The 22,441-nt window shown below is 33.2% G+C and overlaps 2 protein-coding genes across 2 annotated transcripts in view; both read right to left on the minus strand.

The window, feature by feature from the left end:
* Positions 1–22,441, minus strand: part of LOC133202280 (endoglucanase-like) — an 87,529-nt gene that overhangs the window by 10,488 nt on the left and 54,600 nt on the right. The window lies entirely within an intron of this gene.
* LOC133202206 (pro-neuropeptide Y-like) lies at positions 5,306–20,579 on the minus strand. Its single transcript, XM_061337981.1, has 3 exons — positions 20,498–20,579; positions 15,935–16,129; positions 5,306–5,578 (listed from the first exon to the last, which is right to left on the minus strand). The coding sequence occupies exons 1-3, from the start codon at positions 20,512–20,514 to the stop codon at positions 5,494–5,496; spliced, it is 297 nt and encodes a 98-aa protein (XP_061193965.1). The 5' UTR covers positions 20,515–20,579; the 3' UTR covers positions 5,306–5,493.

Consider the following 22,441-nt stretch of genomic DNA (forward strand, 5'->3'; position numbering starts at 1 on the left):
TCTACATGAGAAGAAGAAAACTCTTGCTTTGGCCTTCAATTCGATATTTTACAAATGTATATCGACGACGTTTTATAGCAATTAACATCATTTTCATCCAGATGTGGACTTATCATATCCCAATGAATTCGAAATATAAGATGCCATAAAATACATTTGTTTCATATTTCGATGTTTTAATGAGCATGCTATAAACATAAATGGCCATCTTACAAGTAAAACTATATATGCCAAGCATAAAAAGTTCCGCGCTTTTCCATCGTCAAAGCCCCCCCCTCCCCCGTTTAAGTAATAATATTCTAATATCACTTGTATATTGTACATACGATATATCTCCCAACTGATTCGATACATTGGAGCATATTCTGGGTTCAATCAGTTTTAAACAAAGTAGGCTACTGACAATTAAAATGAAGTTACAGAGTTTCGACAATCACATCTGAAGTCAGCATTTTGCAAATTCTATTGTCGATATATATATTTGCAAATACGAATTATCATTGCATCTCTTGACTGACACGCTTCATTGTTTGACAATTGTTTTACACTTATTTTGACTACGGATTGCCACGTTTACCTGATCAATACAGAGGACTCACGGCGGGGGTGACCTGTCGACATGAAATGCTTACTCCTCTTCAATCTTTGTTTAATATCTTTATCTCTTTTTATTAAAGGTATGAAAGTTGTTTATTATATACGTGCAGAGGTGAAAATGAAAATATTGATATCCCTCAGGTTTTTAAGTCTAAAATATAGAAGCTTCAGTCCGTATATCGCTACTAATATAATTTCATGATTTTTTTAATTACCCGAAAACGAGAAATATGTTGATTCGATAATGTCAGATAAGAAGGAAAACCATAAAGCAATTTCGTCCATTGAAGTTAGTCCCAGGTTTTGTTGATGTGTAGGTGAAAGTTAGCAAATTGAATCACATGTCAATAAATTCCGAATTTCAGTGAAAAAAGGTGAAGATAACAAAAAGTGATCGATCTCAAAACATCTACAAACAATACAAATCTGTGAACAGGGCATAAATCACGGTCGTTCGAAAATTCTAGAGGTGGATCAGGTGCCTAGGTGGAGGAAACATCCCCTACTGACCGATCACACTCGACGTGAGCACTAAGTATTGATCAGGTAGACGGAACGCTCCGTAGTATAAATTAGTTTAAAACAAAGGGCTTTCAATTGGTATGAACACGTCAGCCTAAATACCACCCGATTATAGGTTATATTTGTTAACAATATCATCAAAAAGACCACAGAGTTTACAAAATGCTGACGAGGTTGTTGAGATATCTGTAATAAAGACTCACCTGTCAATCGCCTGCTTCGGTTTAAAAATTGATCGTAGTCGGAGCATGTTCTTGAGTATGGAATAAGTTGGAAGATGTAAACACCATATGCAGCTGATAGCGGAATATTATTACATAAACAAGGAAAGTTGACGATGCTAAAGCTGAAGCCATCTCGTTTGTCATACAATTTAGTTGTAAGTTGGCCCTTATCGTCTATAGTCAGCAAAAACATCCAAATATGAGACCGATGTGGCAGACTCCGTGATGTCTTATTTCAAGTTCACTGAGATATGTCGAGTCGACATAATTATGGATGGAAGTTACTATTGTTAATTTATAAAACCCCGTCGATATAAAATTAGTCATGAAACTGAATCATAATGTTAAAATCAAATATACATTTATTACATAGATATTTTGTTTGATAAAAGCCGAGATGGCTCTAAATTCGCTCTTGAGTACATCTGGGAGGACAAATAAAGAATTCTGTAGACACGTTTTTTTCTTAGATTTCTTTCTGATGCTTAGCAATACAAATAATCTGTAAAAAATAAAATTAAACAATTCCTTAAACAATGCAATTTTTTTTCACTCTCATGTAGAAGAAAAAAGATTTTTAAGCTTCTTTTGATGCACAAACTGATGATCGTAACACTGACAGACTCCTCTATTTAGCCAGCCAAATAAACCATAAACTTTCGATCATTAATTTACCAAAAAGATAATGTTGCCGTAAGAAATGGACATTATTCAAATTTTGATTCCTTATAGATTTTAAATTTGAATTTTTAAAAAATAAACCTCTGCTATACGCGTTGTAACATACAAAATTTCCACCATGTCTGTCAACTTACGATATTTCTTGAGCAATACCTGTTTGAAACGAGCCAATAAAATTTATCATTCAAAGCTTATCTTTTATTCTTGGAAATTATAATACACAAGACATTATTATTTATGAAAATACTAATGAAATTTAAAGAAAAATATTATTTCATATAGATCAAACCTATATCGTAACATGTACGGATGCACATAACCCTGACAGACTCGTTTTAAAAACTGCAAGAAAACAACTACAGAATTCTATTGTTCAAGTTATGAAGACAAATTTTGCCTTATGATACACTAATATTCTTAAATAGAAATACTTTTTGGTTTAATGCACTGAACGTATAAATCTGAATGCACCCGTTTGATTCACGTAACATGAACAGACATTCGTTTTGTCCGTCAACGTTACGATAGTATTCAGGCAATGTCTGTCAATTGGTACGTTATGTAAGAAATATCAAATTTTAAGTGTTTATGTAGTGATGAAGAGCGTGCAAGTTCATATTAAAAAAAAATTCTAAAATTCACCTACTAATTGACAATATTTGATGATATGTGTTTAAAATCTAGGATAAAGACAACTTATACTTTCATGAACGTAACATACTTTGTGTAACGCAACACTTGACAGACAAACGTTCGTGGCTTCTCGGGCTCTCTCTGTAGCTCTTCAAATCGAAATGTAAACACATTTGCATAGAACACTGGAGAAATTTTAAATATTCATAACCTTTAAGTCAAATGTATAAGAAGAAGCATCTCCGAGCTCCATTCTTAAAATAGAACGTAATGCCCACATGGAATGACAGACAAAGGAAGCATCCCACAAATTTGTAAATTTCTAAGCACATGTGCTTTTCTGTTGAATCTGCGATCACTTAATTGATAAACAGGTAAATTTTCTATCAGTAGACAAGAAAGATAAAATAGTTTGCGTAAACAATGGCCCATTTTATAACAATGTACCCTTCCTAAACAATAGTGAATGAAGATATTCTGTGTATACAAGGTATTATCGCCGTCTATTTGACTTTTATTTTGACATGGTTGAAAATGTCCCCCTACACATGCGTAATTCTAGTGGAATTATCAAATTCATTTCAAGAAAAAAAAGTAAGTTGATGAAAAAATCTGCTTATTTTATCTTTTTTATATATTTGCAATGTACTTTTCAATATAAAACATTTCTTATTTCAATTTTTTAAATAATTTATTTTATATTCCTCTTGTTAAAATCATAGGTCAAGATGTACTGAAGAGTGAATTTAGAGCCAGATGTGTGCCTTTGCACTCTTCATTCTACATTTTAAGGGGACGAAGGACACATGGTCACATGACTCTGTTTAACTACGTCATAGTCTCCGTTTATATAAGCGCAAAACGTGTAAAGCATCAGTTCTTGTATAATTTTTTGACAATTCTTGAACTTTAATTACCATCTTATATAAAAAAAAAAAATAAAAAAGTTTCAACATTCTTGTAAACATTAACAATTTATGAAAAAGATTGATCCACCCCTCTGTTTCCCTAAACGTCCAACAAGTCGGTGACGTCATACACGATATGTCAGTACAGCAAGATCATACTCGGTGAACAGAGGGGCGGTATTATTATGTAAAAACAGGTCATAATCAGTATATGATGAAATATTTTGAGAAACAGGGAACACAAAAATTATTTTTGCATGGCTGATAACGGAAATCTTATGTAGGTAACTATATCTTATTTCGCTTATTTAGCTTACGTGTGACGTCATAGTTGGTTTTTCCCGTACTCGAGAAATGTAACATAACACGTTTTTGTCATGCTTATGTCCTCTTTAACAATGTCCTGTGAAATAATGAGGTCAGCTTTATCATTCTAAACTTTTACAGTTAATCAATATTTGAAGGATTTGCATTTCAACGTAAATTAAAAAATATTGAATGATAGAATTTTTTGTAAATTACGTTTTTTATTGTTTAAGTTGTCTTAAAAAGTGCGTTATTTTCCCTATCCAGATGCAGTGTGATAGACAAAACTTGCTTTTTCGAATTTTAAATCCTAGTTATACTCTGAAATATTTTAAAAGATACAAGTCAACTTTGATATTTTTTATGTATGCTTAAAAAATCCCATTATGGACAGAGTAATGCACCCGGAAACATGGAGAATTAAAACTCCACTTAGATACTGTAGGGCATAGTATTTGTCAATCAAAATCTCCAAAATAAGGTAAGAAACCTAATGATTTAACTGCTTTAAGATATGTGGGACATACTTAATTAGAAATATACAAAATATGAAAAAAATTGAATGACAAGTATTTTTTCAGCTCAAGGTCCTTCTCCTCCTTAAAGGTTGATATATGGCACGTAACCAAGCCCCAACAAAGAGAGCTATATAGAGCAGCCACAGAAGGGTGTAAATTGTATAACATTGGAAACTAAACGCCTGCCGATCTTCTATTTGTCTCTTTTTTGCTTAATCTTCTCGGAGTCCTTATGGACATAAACTTGTTAGAATTTCTGTTTCATCCATAATCCTCTATCTAGCTTATCACTGAAAATAGAGGAACATCGCAAATTATCATTTAATGAACAGCAAGACTTATTAATGAATTAACTTAACTCCACCTCCAACCTCCGGGCAAAAATCTGCATTTGAGTGGTAATTCGCATATCCTTGGTTAAAATGGCTCCAATGAAGTGATGATACATTTCTATTTTTTTATGATAGACAAGGGTTTGTCAACCGTTTTAGCTTTGAGAAAATAAGCAAAAAATGTTTTAACTCGAAAGTGCACGAGAGGTAGATAGTTCGATGTCTGCTCCCAGAGTAAAAAAAAATGGATTGCACTATCTGAGACTGCGAGATCAGGTATCCATATTATTTTGTGAAAAGAAAATAAACATTTCATTAAAAAACCACAAATTATACGTTTTTTATCCATTTTATATAATTTTTTTCCCCAAAGAATTGATTTCTGTAAACTTGACCCAGTATCCTAGAATCAGAGCCCGATTTGTAGAAATAAACGCAATTCACCATAGATAATAGATAAGCTGAAACATGAACTCAAGAAATTTGGCTAGATATAAACTATGCCATATTATCATTCATTTACCATAAAATATAGTTAAGTTCCAAAACTCTAGGTTGACAAATTAAAATAAATTATATGATGAGACAGTTTATTCAAACAATTATACTTCTGTATTGTACATCGGATAAATTTGCTACTTCAATTATGCACGTGTTCGAAAAGTGTTTCCAGTCGCCATTTTACAAAGCAATATAAGAAATGTTAACAGGGCATAGCCATTTACTGTAGAACGGATAATCCCAGAGATAAAAAAAAATCGAACATGTTGCATTAAACCACTGGATTCAACAGCAGATGAAGTAATTCCTGCATTTTCTTTGGTTTCAGACTTGCGTGACTAACGTCTCGCCCATACCTGCAAAATAAATACCCTCAAGTCAAACTATGATATTTACATCCACTGAATATTTTCTCCTTCATTCTTATGGGAAATACCTAGAGCAATAATACCAAATGACTTCTAAACTAGTTAGTTTCGGTTAAAGTCGTGTGTACAGTACCCGCATCGTTATTCTTTACAATTCTATCGTGTCCTATCGTGCGTTTATCCTATCGTATCGTGCGTGTATCCTATCGTATCGTGCGTGTATCCTATCATATCCTATCGTATCGTGTTTTCCGTTTATCAGGTTTTGCGTTTTCTATCGTGTTTTCCGTTTATCAGGTTTTGCGTTTATCGTGAAGATCGTTTATCAGGTTCTATCGTGTATCGTGTTTTGCGTTTATCGTGTGCATTCGGAAACCCTCGCTTTTTATCTTTACCTTGAAAAGAAACACCCGAGATATCCCGAGTTCATTTTTCGTTTTATTATTTTATTTACGATTCATTTAATTGTTGAACAGAGAGAGAGAAATAAATAACTTATCTGATTCTCTGGTATATAAATTTAAGAAAATAAATAAATAAATTACTTAATAAATACATAAATAAATAATAAAGAAAACGTCAAGTACCGGCCGAAAGTTTAATTAAATCCTATTTAGCACATGAAATAATTGGTCTATTAGTCATTCGATTTTTTTTTTTAATTCAAATTGTCGATTTGTAAGAAATATTTTTTTGTCAAAAATAGAAATATTATAATTTCTGTAAACAGTCAGAGTCAAAAAAAGGTAGACCTTTAGTAACTTTCTTTTGATAATTATAGAAACATAAAACAGTAGGTATGTGTGCAAAAATAAATAAATTGAAAAAAAATATCAGCATCTATATCAAGCCTATCTTTTTTATCAATAATGGAATTAATCAATAACAAGTTATTCATTTTACATAAACACTAGTAGAAGCACTTTTTTTAATTAATATTTGAAAAGCATCGTCTGGTAACATACAGTAGCTATATTTTTATGCCTCTTGTCTAAATGTAATATGCAAAATCAATTATTTAAAGGATTGTTTCCAAATGATTCATAAAGGCATAAACAATGTAATGCATGATCTTGATAACATTTACACATTTTGTCTGTACGTGCAAGTATGTAGTTCCTACAGTATTTATTTTTTTTCTATTTATTTGTTTCTCTGATGTGTCTAACTAAAAAATAAATTACAGTTTATAATGCATGAGCATGCTCTATTCAATTCATCATAATTATGATAATTATATACTATAATGTAGATGGTTAACCATTTTTACTTACTACTGCCTTTAGAAAATGGGGGAAAAAAATAAGTATACATCTTACCTATTTCGGCGTGGAAATGAACTGAGTATATACTGCAACTGACAGACGGAATCAGTACACTGTCTCCCTGTCAGGTCAAGACCCAACCCCCCACCCCTACATGACACCTCGGCCCGTGTGTATTCAACGTCAACATACCTGAACTGCTCTCTCACCTGGTGTCAAGTATTCACCTTGAACCCTACTGGGTATCAATATAATGCATCAACTCATTTTCTGGATAATGTGATAATGTTCATAATTTGTATGAACAACACTTAAAGATTTTATACACTGTACTAAGAAAATGTACACTTCAGTTACTAATTAAAAACTGAATGAATGAATCAAATGAAATATAGGCGAAATTTTCTCAACACTACATTGATTTAGATCATTTGTATACTTTTATTTACCTCTTATTTGTTTACAGTCTTAAACATGATTGATCTGATCAAATTGAAAATAAAATATTAATCGAAGAATACGGTAAATAACTCTAATAGAAAAATACGAACTTTGCCTCGCATGATTTTTTTTACGCTATTAAAGGCCCCTCAAAAGATATATGTAAAAATTTGTGTAAAATCGCCCGGTTTTGCTTCGATACACAAGACGTGTAAATGCCTTGAATTTAATTTTATTAATGTTTATCGATTACATGTAATACTTGACTATATTCAAGAAGTCAATATATATATTCTTTTTTTTTTTTTTTGCTTTTTGAATCGGGTCTTTTTTTTATGTGAGTGGTATGTGCAACCCCCCCCCCCCCCCCCCCGGTGACTGTGCCTCAGGTGGGATTAAGACTTTCATAATTTACAAAGTTTTGATTTATTTTGCCGATATAGTCATATATAAGTTTAGTAACAATTAATACAAAGTCTAATAGAAATGATTTACAATTATTCAGTCCGAAAACCTCCTTGTCATATTGTGGAAATTTATTTTACATTATTATTTATTTGTGTGTGAATAAGCTTAGCATACACGTAGCTGTATGTATGGTAGATATAAATTCTGTTAATATGAATATTTATAACCAGCTTTTCCGCGAAAAGAATCCTGCTTTTCCGCGACAAATTATACTGTTTTTCCGCAATTATATTTTTTGCTTTTCTGCGATTTATTTTAGCACTTATCCCATCCGTTAGTCAGGTAAAAACTCCCCTTCCGTTAGTCAGGTAAAAACTCTTTCTACATGCTATCAACGGCTTCAGTCAATCGTTTTTTTTGTTTTTGTTTTTTTTTTTTTGTTTTTACTGAGATTGTTGTCAGCATTCTTTGTGTTTCTATCTCGGCAGTCTTTTGCATCGGTTGTAATTGTGGCTTTGCATAATTATTTTATGCTTATCGGTAAGACACATCGCCATTATTTAAAACATTGATCTTTCTTTACGTAAATCCATCGTTTGTGATATATTTGTTACCACGATTTGGTTCGTTATGAACAATTTCCATGGCATCTAAAACATCACCGACCAGTGTAGTGAGTGGTTCATTCAAATTTTATCACAGTGTGCTACTATCGAGTAGAACTTTATAGGGAGATACATGATAATCCGGGTAAATATCTGCAACAGTTTGATGTACAATTTCAAGGAAATATTGAAAAAATACAACTTATAGTAAAATTCAATCGCGGAATTGCAGTATGGGGTAGTCGCGGAAAAGCAGACAGGTTGCAAAAATAAATTCGCGGAAAAGCAGGTTGGGGAGGCTTGTGTAGAAAGAATTTTCATTTCTTTAGGGGCGGGGGGGGGGTCTAAAAAGAAATGTTTTGACAAGCAATCAAAAGAGGCTAAAAAATTATTGTTGATGGGCGATATTATATAATCATTATATTTTTATTCTATACTACACATGTTGGTACACTGTAACATTTTTAGGTACACGACTGCGTTCTCCCTTCTGGGTCCTATACAAGCCTATGACATTGTAAATTCCAGAGAATAAATACAAAAGAATGGAAATGAGATATTCTTTTCGGATACTAGATGATCTAATGACGGTTATTAATTTTATTAAATTCGATTTCTTTCGGCCGTTATCATACAATGTATGTACTTGGAATATGTAAATGATTAATTTTCTATGTTTACTTGATACATATTTGTGACATATACATGTATATTTATATAGAAGAGATTATAGATTATATAATCACAGTCCAATGCACAGCCTGTGTCAACGCAACTAGCATATTTCTGCAAGTAACATGTTTAAAACGTAAAAAAATAATATAAATTAAAGCAAATTCATAAAAGCTTTGAGGAGACAGCGTTAACTTTAAAATGTATTTTTTTAAATTATATTTTTTCCCCTAAACTGACTAGTAAATTATTTTCGAAAGATTTGAATTATTAAATACCGATTATTAAAATCAATGCGATTTTGGATACATTACAGACTTCTAGCAGAAGATATTGAATCCAAATATTTCATTTATTACAAAGAGTTCTTCCGGATATACTTAATATTTGATTATACATATATGAGGTTTTATTTGTTAAAATACTGAATACTAGTATATTTATAGCGTTTCATGAATAATTGCACCTGGTTGTAAAACTTAAAAGCCACCATCATTAAAATCTGTGTTATTAAACGACTAAAATTCAAGTTTAACGATTCGAGGGAATTTCGACATGTGAATAATTATACAAACAACCGCATAATTTCCACCACAGACTGCGATTTATCTAAAATAATTACAGTTTGAATTTGGTGACGATCCATTATTGACAAAAAATAAACATGTTTCTTGTACAAAGCAGAGTTACCTCAAATGTTTAATCATAAATTTGCGGCTTTGTGAATAATTAAAATCATCATACTTCAGTGTATCTAAAAGGAAACAATTCGTCTTGTCAAAATACGTTTCGCATTTTGAAACAATCCTATCAGGTTTTGCGTTTATCCTATCGTGAAGATCGTTTATCAGGTCTATCGTGTTTTGCGTTTATCGTATTTTGCGTTTATCGTGTTTTGCGTTTATCGTGTTTTGCGTTTATCCTATCGTGCGTGTATCCGGTCCTATCGTGCGTGTATCCTATCGTATCGTGCGTTTATCCTATCGTATCGTGCGTGTATCCTATCGTATCGTGTATCCTGTAAAGAATAACGATGCGGGTACTGTAACTCCTTATATGGATGAAGTGTCAAAGGTCAACTGCTTCATGCCCCTTCCATCTACATAAAGTACGGATAAATAGTATGATATTGTACGCACTTTCAACCATTTGGTATGAGAGATTTCATGCAAAACATGAATATAAACGTTAATGTCTATCTTTGTTCTGTTATTCGGGATATAACGGTTGTAATCGATACAAATTACATAGCCCGCTAAGCAGGTTAGTGTAAACATACTTTTCTTCGCCTGTAAGAAAATTTCGCGAGGTTCGCGAGATTCTCTTTATCGCGAATATTTCGCACTATGAAATTGTTTCTGCATCATGCATCTCTTGTATTTATTTAAAATCATCTACATAGATGTTATTTTAATATCAAATGTGTATGATCATTTTTAATAAATGTACAATTCAACATACATTATTATACTTTCATGTTAAATACTAAAATCTGATTGGTTTAGACGCATTTAACAATCCGTAATGTTACCCTCAGCGTTAGCAAAACACTTGACAACGGGTAACATTACGAAAATGTCACATGCGTTCAAATCATGCGCGTACGGTTCACCGTAGAATTCTCAAAACGTCGGTTGTGCGTTTGAAAGAAGCCGAATAAACGACGTCAATAAAAGCTTGCGTCCGATGTAGCTCACTTGAAAACAACAAACGACAGACGAAACATCCTTGCGAGTGCAAACTTTTGATGATAAAGGACTTTTTGAGTAGCAAACAAACAATAATGAGGTTGGTAAATCTTTTTCGAAGCTTTCATACTGAGAAAAATAGAAGCGGGGAGTTGGAAAGCTTTCTAAGCGTGAACTTAACGACGATCTCCGAATTTTTTTTATGACATCCGAAATTAATAGATAGTTTTCATATGACAGATTTTTTCTCCGAGTTATTTCCCTTGGCCGCCATCTTGGTGGTCAACCTGGTAATTTTTCCTCTTTGTCTTACCAAATCTAAGAGGGTGTAGCAGAAATATTTGGGGAAAAATCTTTATAGAAGAAAAATTATGAAATAAAGGAGGCTTTAACAAATGTATATTTTTCAGAAAAACAATGCTTCTTACCCCACAATGGCCAGTATACAAAGTCAAAGTTGGTTGAATAATGAAGGAATATGAGCATGTTGACCTCCAATATGGCGGCCAACGGGAAATAACTCTTGCTAATTTGGGCCTACTGAAAACTATCTATAGGACATTCAGTATAATAAAATAAGTAGTGCACGTTTTTGAGGGTAACAGTTGAAATTGACACCCCTCGGAAAACCATTGTCAACTTCCGCTGACGCGTCGGTTTACAATGGTTTTCCTTGGGGTGTCAATTTCAACTGTTACCCTCAAAAACGTGCACTATTTATATATTATAAAGAAGATGGTTATTTTAGTCCGATAACGACTTCTGCATTTGTCAAATGTCAAATGTCCCATCAATATAAGCAAATTAAACATTATGTAAATAGAGGATATTCAATGTTTTGTAGTTTGGATTGAATTTATTTCAGTTTGACAGGAATTTTTTTTATATTTTCACGAGTGCGACGCACGAGTGAAAATATATATAAAAAAAACTGTCTCACAAGTGAAATAATTTCCATATCCAATTACACAACATTGAATATTCTGTTTATTAAATTTTCTTTGATTTTCTCTTTGCCTCTGTCTTTTCTTAACACTGTGTCATAGGCTGCGACATCATAGTTGAGCAGTTGAGACGTCAGAGCTTAGCAGTTGTGAGATTGAAAACATTGTAACATGGATTTTAGCGACATACTTGGGAAGAAATTGGCAGGTTTAGTCTCTATCAAGATGCTTAATTTACTATCTCTTTCTTATTACAGGCCAGAAATTATCTTTTACTTACTTTGATATCCTTTCACACTGTGTCAGAATATCACTTTGGTATTCTTTTACACTGTGAGAGAATATCACTTTTATTCGATAAATAAATCACAGTATTTCAGTGTTGGAAACTTAAAGACATCAAGGTACGACATGAATTCAACATCATGCTCAAGAATAAGTTCGATATATTACAAAATTTGGAACCAGAGGACAACATACATGAAACATCAATTGACAAAAAGTGGGAAAAAATCAGCAACATCTGAAACTAGTGAGAAATGTATTGGTTATAGGCAAAGACATAGGAATAAAGACTGGATAATGCCTAGAACATGGACAATGATTGGCTTAAGAAGAGATGCCAAAAAGAAAGTAAATGAGGCCAAATCTCTAAGACTTAAAGAGAGACATCAAAGGGAATACAGTGAAATAGAGAAGGAAGTGAAAAAGGCTCTACGTGCAGATAAGAGAGCACACATAGATGACCTAGCAACAAAAGCAGAAGAGGCAGCCAACAGAGGAGAGCAAGGAAACCTTTACAAAATAACAACGGTACTGAATGGCAGGAATAGACCATCTCCAAATCTACCTGTCAAGGACAAAACAGGAAAGTTGCTGTCATCAGAAAAAGAGATGGAGGAACGATGGACAGAGCATTTAAAGGAAATCTTAAACAGACCATCTCCAACTCATGAACCTGACATCAGTAATCCAGCAACTGACTTAAAAATAAGCACTGAACCACCACAAATTCCAGAAATTGTCTCTGCAATACAAACTCTAAAAAATGGAAAAGCCCCTGGATATGACAACTTAAATGCAGAATTGTTCGAAACAAATCCACTTCTTACAGCCACAATTTTACAGCCAATTTTCCATGACATCTGGGAAAGTAACACCATACCAGATGAGTGGAACCATGGAGTCATCATTAAAATACCAAAGAAAGGCAACCTAAATGACTGCAACAATTGGCGAGGAATAACGCTTCTTTCCATTCCAAGCAAGATCATGGCTAAAATCATCATCAGAAGGAAATCCATAGCTGTAGATGTCAAACTGCGTAAAGAACAAGCAGGATTTAGACCAGGGAGAGGATGTATTGATCAAATATTTACACTAAGAAACATCATTGAACAGTGTACAGAATGGCAACGACAGTTATATATCAATTTTATTGATTTCGGAAAAGCCTTCAACAGCATTCATAGAGACAGCTGTGTAATGTCATCAACACTCTTCATCATAGCCATTGACTGGGTCATGAAGAATACAACATCTGACATTCCGAGAGGCATCAGATGGGGTACATTTACAACTCTAGAAGACCAGGACTTTGCTGATGATATAGCCTTATTCTCGCACTCCCACCAGCACATTCAAGACAAAACCGGCAGGCTACACAAATATGCAGGAAGCATTGGACTGAAGATAAACACCAAAAAAACTGAGGTCATGACCCTAACTGTAAACAACCCACAAGCGGTCAAAGTGGAAAATCACATCCTTCCATGCACCAACACCTTTACATACTTGGGTAGCAAAGTAACAAAAGATGGTGGAGCAGAGACTGACATCAAAGAGAGACTATCCAAGGCAAGAGCAGCATTTAACAACCTACATACTGTTTGAAGATCAAGTCAGTACACAACAAGAACAAAGCTGAAACTACACAAAAGCTGCATTCTACCTATCCTTTTGTATGGATCAGAGTGTTGGAGAATGACAGAGAGCGACCTAAACAAGCTGTCGACATTCCATACAAAGTCACTGAGAAGGATCTTAAGAATATTTTGGCCTAATACCATCTCAAATCAGGACCTTCTCAACAGGTGCCAGCAAGAGGATATGGCCACAATCATCATCAGAAGACGCTAGAACTGGCTTGGCCATGTACTTAGAAGGGACTCGAGCAGCATCATAAAGACAACTCTCTTCTGGACACCGGAGGGAAAACGGAAGAGAGGAAGGCCCAAAGTCACTTGGCGGCGGACAATGGAAGCTGAACTTAAAGAACAAAAGAGAAGCTGGGGCACACTCCAAAAGCTAGCCAGTGATAAACAAAGATGGAGAACCCTCGTTACTGCCCTATACGGGCAGTAAGTAAGTAATTTCAGTGTTGGAAATGTAATAATTGTGAATACATGGCGAGAATCTGCGGGGGTTGAACCCCTAGTGTCCATCTGTCCGACCCCCCGACATCAACATTTACAGTAGACATTAATATACATTGTATTTAAATTCTCCATTAATTACATGACAAAATGATTATTCTACATAATTTAACGTTAGATAAAATTTTCAGAGTCATTACTCAAGTACTTTTACTTTATTCTTTATATAGTAATACAAAATGTAAAACATTTTACTAAAAATGGAATAGAAAAGCGCTGGAATCTTAAACAGTTATTCATTATTTCTTTGTCTAATTGCATAATGAATGAATTTCCCTGACCAAACTAAACACCGACTTTAGGAGAGCTGAGCAGCTGAGTACGCTTGTACGTATTTGAAGACCTAAAATGATATGGTTTGACATATTTTCTTCTTAAAGAATCAAAGACAGGACATTCAAGCAAAAATTCATATTTTTGATTATTATTCATCTTTGATCACTGTTATCGTTACAAAAATGCCATATTCTACTTGCACTTCTTTATATGTAATGTTTATGTATGCCATGTTTATACTGTAGTGACATAGGTTAGGATATCAGTTGACAGAAAGTATTTAATATTTATACAAACAAAAGTCCAGATATCAGTTGACAGAAAGTATTTAATATTTATACAAACAAAGGTCCAGATATCAGTTGACAGAAAGTATTTAATATTTATACTAACAAAGGTCCAGATATCAGTTGACAGAAAGTATTTCATATTTATACTAACAAAGGTCCAGATATCAGTTGACAGAAAGTATTTCATATTTATACTAACAAAGGTCCAGATATCAGCGACAGAAAGTATTTAATATTTATACTAACAAAGGTGCAGATATCAGTTGACAGAAAGTATTTCATATTTATACTAGCAAAGGTCCAGATATCGGTTGACAGAATTTATGTCTTGTTTATACTAACAAAGGTCCAGATATCAGTTGACAGAATTTAATATGTCTTTTTAATACTGACATAGATTACGATATCAGTTGACAGAATGTATTTAGAATTTAATATGTCTTGTTAATACTGACATAGATTACGATATCAGTTGACAGAATGTATTTAATGTTTATACTGAAATAGATCCAGATACAGTTGACAGATTGTATGTAATGTTTATAGTGACATAGGTCCAGATATCAGTTGACAGGATGTATGTCATGTTTATACTGAAATAGGTCCAGATATCAGATTACAAAATGTACATGTATGTCATGTTTATAGTGACATACGTGTAGGTCCTGTAGTCAGTAGATAAGATGTATATCATTTCTATAGCGAAATATTCCAGATATCAGTAGATAGGATGTATTTCATGTTTAAACTGCGATATAGGTCCAGATAATAACAGATTCATGTCATGTAAAAGATTTATATGTCTAGATATCAGTAAAAGTGTATGTCATGTTAAAGCTGATAAAGGTCCGGATATCATTAGATAGGATGTATGTCATGTTTAAGCTGATAAAGGTCCGGATATCATTAGATAGGATGTATGTCCTGTTTAAGCTGATAAAGGTCCGGATATCATTAGATAAGATGTATGTCCTGTTTAAACCTGATACAGTTCAAATATCAGGTGACAGAATATCATTTTTACTCATATATTGTTTGGGGTATCGGTAAATAGTACGAATATTTGATACGGTGGTCAATTATTTTCGTGGGGGTCCAATTTTCGTGGTTTGAGGAAAAAATACTGGTTCGTGGGGATTTAATTTTTGTGATTAAAGAAGTGTTGAATTATTATATATTTGAAATGATACTTTTCGCGAGAAAATAATTCTAGAGACTCCCCATACCATAAGATACAACAAATATTAAACCTCAGCGAAAATTAGTGAAATTCACAGTGCTCGAGAAATACATTGCCCAATTAGGATAGATGTAACTTACCTCGGACGTGACATCATGTGATAAAAATTATTTAATTCCATCAGATAGCGCTGCATTTCTTGAAAATTTTGAAAGGAATTTGGACGAGAAGGGGGGACAAGGGCCATTAATTCGAGGTCCGTTTCCAGGGGAGCGGTGTAAGCCACGCCTACAAACAACAGAAACACAGCGGCGAATCTCGTCACCGTCTTTATCCTGAAAGAAAAAAAAAACAACTGCTTTACATACAACATTCTAGCAAAAATGTTTACAAAATGCATTGGAATTGCCAAATTTCTTTAAAGGTATAAATATCGAGGGAAATTGAATTTCCCAAGTTTCAATTTTTTATTTAAGACCAAGACCCCAATTCATTCCAATACTTGATATCGCGATTACTTATCTTTATGGAACTCTTTCGCGGTGAGGGTAGGAAACGTCTGTTAGCTGGGGGCAATGTGATATTGCATACAACGCGAGATCTAGTCCGAAATATCTGACGTATAGGCTTTTTGTTTACGATTTTGATATTTTACGTGCCAGGAAAACGTCAGAACCGGCGGCATTACGAAAACTGGAAATTCGCCGCCTCCAACTGGAGGCGGCATTCTTTGGTTGATTTTCGATACTTGCGAACCAAATTAATTGCTGAATTTACAACTTATTAATAGTACAATGCCTTTAGTACTCACCAACATTGTTTTTATGGGTTTGTTTATGAAATATACAGTCTGGTGAAAACATTTCATCAGACGGTCGAGTTTTCTTTTCATTTTAAAATCTTGCAAAACCTGTATCGAAATGTGGAGTGATACTTTCTTTTCATCGATATTGGTGAGTACTTGAAGCATTGTGCTACTAATAAATTGTAAGTTCGGCATTTAATTCAGTTCACAAGTATCGAAAATCAGCTCCGGTTTGAGACGGTGAAATTTACAGTTCTCGTAATGGCGCCGGTTCTGACGTTTTCCTGGCACGTAAAATATCAAAATCGTGAAAAAAGCCTGGAAAACGTCAGATACTTCGGACTACGCGAGATCGAGCTTGTGGATTTTTAAGGGGCAAATAAATATGAAAGAAGTCCTGGTGAAATATCTTGCGGAACATTCGCTGAACCACGTTTATAAATTTTAAGAGAACCCAGTCCTCAAATGTTACATTTTTATTGATACTTTTTCAGTAAGCCGACTGTTCTAATTAAATTCTACCATTTCTTTCTGATTATCGTTACTTTTGGAAGCTGATAAAAAATCTAAACCTTTCAAATACATGTAAGACAAAAATACTAATTGAAGTTCAACCCTTTGCAATACATTGTACTTTTGGCATACTAATTGTTCGAATCATTCGATTGTCACTAGCATAAGTACTTCATGCCCCGGAAATCTCGCGATATATATATATATATATATATATATATATATATATATATATATATATATATATATATATATATATATATATATATATATATATATGATGCACTACTGCCTTGGTAGCAAACCCTGTGTATTTTGCGATGAACTCTTTCAGCATAAATTACTCAAGGGCTGGTTAACCGCGCGTTAACCCACGGGAATTAGAGTTCCGACACAATTTAATAAGCACCTATAATCATATATACCCATTTTTTTTAAACAAGAAAAGAAATATCGGTGCTTTGTTCATGTTATAAAGACGCTGTAGTGGTAAATATTTTCTGTAAGTGCACTTCGGCTGTATAAAGACAACCACCACATGAACATCTGTTTTCTGCACAGTTTGCATTTTTTACAGTTTGAATAAGGTACATCCAAAACACTATGTCAGATTTAGGTAAATCACCCAAATGCCTCATTTATCAACACCTTGTTGATAATTTTACCCTTCAGTCTTACTTATATGTAAACCAATACATTTAAAATATAGAGTACCAATTACCAGATTATGGCTATCTGCTCATAATTTAATGATTTCTGCAAGGAAGATAAAATGAAATTGTGAGAAAGAATAGAACATGTAATCTTTGCGAATCAGGGGACATAGGGGATGAATTCCATTTTGTGTTAAAATGTCCACGTTACATGTATAATACATAAGACAAAAATACATAAAAAGTTACTACTCCCGAAGCCCAAGTGTCTTCAAATTGGTACAATTACTTAGTACACAGAATGTGGAAGAATTACGTAATCTAGGAAAATTTTTGCTATTAGCGAGTGTGTTTAACTAATTTATAAATCACTGAAATATTATTATATTATAAATTGTAAATGTTGGATGTTAATTTCATCTTTATTATTCATTATATAATTGTAGATATCATTATATTTTATATTGTACATACAATTTTAACAATATAAGATATTTTTTAACTTGATCTTCGACATATGTAATAAACATAACGTTGATAATTTACAGTTTTAAAGAAAATCAGAAATAAACGTTATGTACAACGTTTTTAGACATTCTTACTAAGAACCTTCAAATATGTGTATTAAATCTGTAGATAGACTTATAGCTTTCTAAATCTCACAAAAATATATTCAATGACAAAAATATCGGAGGAAAAAGTGGAAAAACAATTTTTAACAGAACTTCTGATAGCATACAATTGTCACGTGACCGCAACTTTTCGTAAATCATTTGTTCCTTGCCTGGCTTCAGCGACAAACATTGAAAAAAGAAAATATTGGATGCACAACTAGGCTTGGTGATTTTTATTTCTGTAAAGTTAATTTCATGAAGATTTTGAAAGCTATCTACAAGAACACTCGAGTACAAAACTAAGGTGAACCAAAATACGACTTCGTTCCGGTGGCTGAAGCGATGGACCTACTGCAATCGAATCCATTTTTTTGAGGAAACAACTCTGATATCGTGGAAAGAATAAAAACCTTTAAAGTTTCCAAAAGATTGCTTGCGTAGTTACTAAGAAAAATAGAAATTAAAGAATTTTCACTTTTCGTCCGTTTCCATGGCAACGGTAGGGATTTTGAAAAATTTGAATGTTGACTGCACACTTATAGTTTCTAATTACAATTTCTATCAAGTTTCATCAAGATTGTCCAAGCCACCTTTGAGAACAGATGTGAGCATAACACCTTTTTTCTGTTTTGTTTCTATGGTAACTGTGTGCAGCCAATTCCAGGTTTTTTAAAAAAGAAATTTCACTTTGACACAATGCAAGGAATCATGTCAATCGTACAACTTCAATTACTGATTCTTATTATTTCTGTAAAGTTTCATGATGAATATTCAAGAGACCAGTGAGAACACTCCCGGACAAAATTCCTCACTTTCGAACGTTTCCATGGCAATGGTAGCCATTTGAAACTGAAACTGCACAAGTACCATTCGGCAAACCTCGGCTGATTCCGTCACCTTCATCAAACCTCGGCTGTACGAGGAAACTTGATATGCGTCTCCGCCTAACATTTGTGCTACGGCTGCCTGTTTACCGCTTAGGGAAAACGTAACGCTTTGGAAACGATAATAAACAAGCATCTGACATACGATTGAAATCTTCAAAAGCAGTAAGGTAACTCTAAAAATAACACTTACCAAGAAATATGCACTTAGTATCTTTACATATAATCACATGTTTGTTAACGGATCGACTTCAGCACACTATGCACGACGTGTGTAAATATAGGGCGCAGCCATATTGCCTGTAAAGTAGTAAAATAAGGTTCAATGGAGGTTTGCATGATACAGCCGAGGTTAGATGAGGTACGAATCGGCCGAGGTGTGCCGAGTGCACAAGTACAACTAGTGGTCGTCTTTTGTGGAAAGTTTCAGGAAGATTGTTCAAGCCATCTGCGAGAAAATCCCTGGACAAAATTTTAGGCGTACAATAGCAATATGTCGCCCGACTTCGTTCGGGCATAATAATGACATAAATATTATTTCAATAGTACTCGAGTATGGGTCCCCTCGAGTATATGTGCCCAACCCCCACCCCAACACCTTATTTGACTACGCTACCTGAGTGAAATTGACATCCCTAATATCTATTGCGATGAAATGAAATTTAAGTAAAAGTAAATAATGCGTTATCACCAGTCTCTTCAAATGGTGTGATTTTTTGTTTAATGTTTGCTTTATTTGAATCATTTAAATTGTTATGTTTCAATTTTTTTCAATTGAATTTTTTCAAAAAAGTTTGAAAATATTATTCTTTTTTATTTTGGTACTTTACATTGTTTCTTTTATTTTAGAACTTTACAACGTTTCTTTTCTCTCTCTCTCCCTCTTCCATCTCTCTCTCCATCGTCTTAACTTAGGAAGACTTATTTCTCAATAACTCTTGCAACAATGGTGACAATCAAGCATAGATCACGAATATTTACATGTTGACGAGCAAATTCTTGGCCCATTTCAAATCGTAAATACATGTATGTTTCTGTTTAAGTTTTGAATTGTTATATTTCGTATTTAGCACAGAGAATAAGGAACCAGCCATTATTCTTTTTTTTTTTTTTTTTGTTTTTTTTTGTTAAAAAGCAAGTGACTTCATTCTATCTACTTTAAATTACAATAAATATACATAAACACATAATATTATATCAATTTACTTATACTCTGATACAAATTTTTACTTACATACTACGGACATTCATTCCTAGGCGAACTTTCCTGAAAAGGAGGTAGAAAGCGTCGTTACAGAGTTTTAAAGTCTTCTCTTCTTTTACATAACCCTCCAAATAATTCTGAGGAAACTCATGTCCGACTCATCAGATCTGGAAATGTGGGTGTTCTTTATTGGTTAGGCATGCGCAATACATAAGATGTTCTACCATTCTGGCTATTTCTGCCGACTATACGTACAGGCCAAAGAATAAAATTCATTGTATCACAAAACTATACTCCAAGTTAAAATGTTTATATGTCTTTGATTTTCGCCGTTTAAATATTTTTCTTTTTGAAAATTTTTTGGAATTTTGTGAATGCTTTTTTTTTTTTTTTATTCTTTTGTTATCTTATATATATAGTAGTTCATTTACTTATGTCATTTCTAATTTCTATGCATATTTATAGGTCTATATAATAATTATATAATTCCAGAATGAGTCTTCTTGGTGAAAAATAAAAGTAAAAGTTTTTCTCTTCACGGGAACGATAGAAAGAGAACATTCTTATAAATTTGCAAATCATTAAACACGCTCTGCCTAACGTTAACGAAATTTGAAAACATGTCAGGAACCAACTCAAGCCCGGTCTTAAAATATTTCCGCTTAACCAAATTAATTAACTTTTCTTAGACTGGATGAATAGAAGAAACGAAGAAACGCTCATAACATCAAGACAGCCAATCGTGGAGATTACACACTCAATACGAGGCGATCGGAAATCGAACGGGGATGGCCAACTCGCATCAAAGCCTGATTTCCTTGTATTCAATGCAATAATTGATTACAATCAACAATATTTTTCTACATAACTGCAATTACTTAAAGATTCTTCCTTTCCTATTGAAAAGCATCCTGTTCGTCATAACTGTAGTTTATTTAGTGTCTATGTTTTTTCCCTACAGCGAATGGCTGCACAGGTCAATATTTGACCCGGTGCCCTGTGTAAATAAAAGCGAGGTTTGAAACTATTATCTTTCTGACATATTTTTCTATTTATCAATAAAAATGTGCATTGTGACTAGTAGTCATAATATATGCAGATTTTTATTGATAAATAGAAAATATGTCAGAAAGACACTATATGCTAAAGGTGAACGCTAAAATGTTTCATGAAAAGCACGCTTGGAAAAATGACTGCCAAAGAAAAAGGAGGAACGTGTATTATTTTCATGAGAGAGAGAGAGAGAGATTTTAATTAAAGTTAATTTGATTAAGTTTGAATTTTTATTTATTTTTTAACATTAATAAGATATCATAATTGAGATCAAAATAATTATGAAAAAGTCCGAATTAAATGATGCTTATAAAAATTTTAACTTTTTTGCACGATAGTTTTTACATTGTTAAAAGAAATTTGAAGACAATCAAAATAATTTTCGTGCCTACATGTATATACTTTTTTTTTTTATTGTCTCCGTCATTTGCATAGGAAAGTCATTCTATCTCAGAAATCCTAGTTATTTGCAAACCTGCTATAAAAACGACAAGTTATACATTGAGGTAAGAGGCGTCATCACACACGATAAAAAAGGGGGTACCTTACATTTGTAAATCAAAGAAATTTCAGTATAGATGGGCTCAAATCCCAGATAAATGACGAGCAAGTACTAAGTACGTAAATTTGACGAGAAGGAAATATTCTGATAAGAAAGTTGGCATAATTTGATCATTGACCAAAATATGTTTGTAGGAGTGAGTGTAAAAACAGATATTAAAGGTAAATTTTAAGGTTAAAGCGGATGGCGTATACTATCTGAACTAAAAAAAATAATAATTCGAAATTGAGTGTATATATACATGTTATATGTTATGTACTTTAACATTAAAGTTTTCACCAATTTTGAACTCGGATAACCTCACGTTTTTATAGTTAAATTGACTTTAAGTTTGCTGTAATTGTGTTGAATATTAATAA

The sequence above is a fragment of the Saccostrea echinata genome, unplaced genomic scaffold, assembly GCF_033153115.1.
Source record: "Saccostrea echinata isolate AGI-Se365-2 ecotype Australia unplaced genomic scaffold, CSIRO_AGI_Sech_v1 ptg000046l, whole genome shotgun sequence".
NCBI classification, from domain to species: Eukaryota; Metazoa; Mollusca; class Bivalvia; order Ostreida; family Ostreidae; genus Saccostrea; species Saccostrea echinata.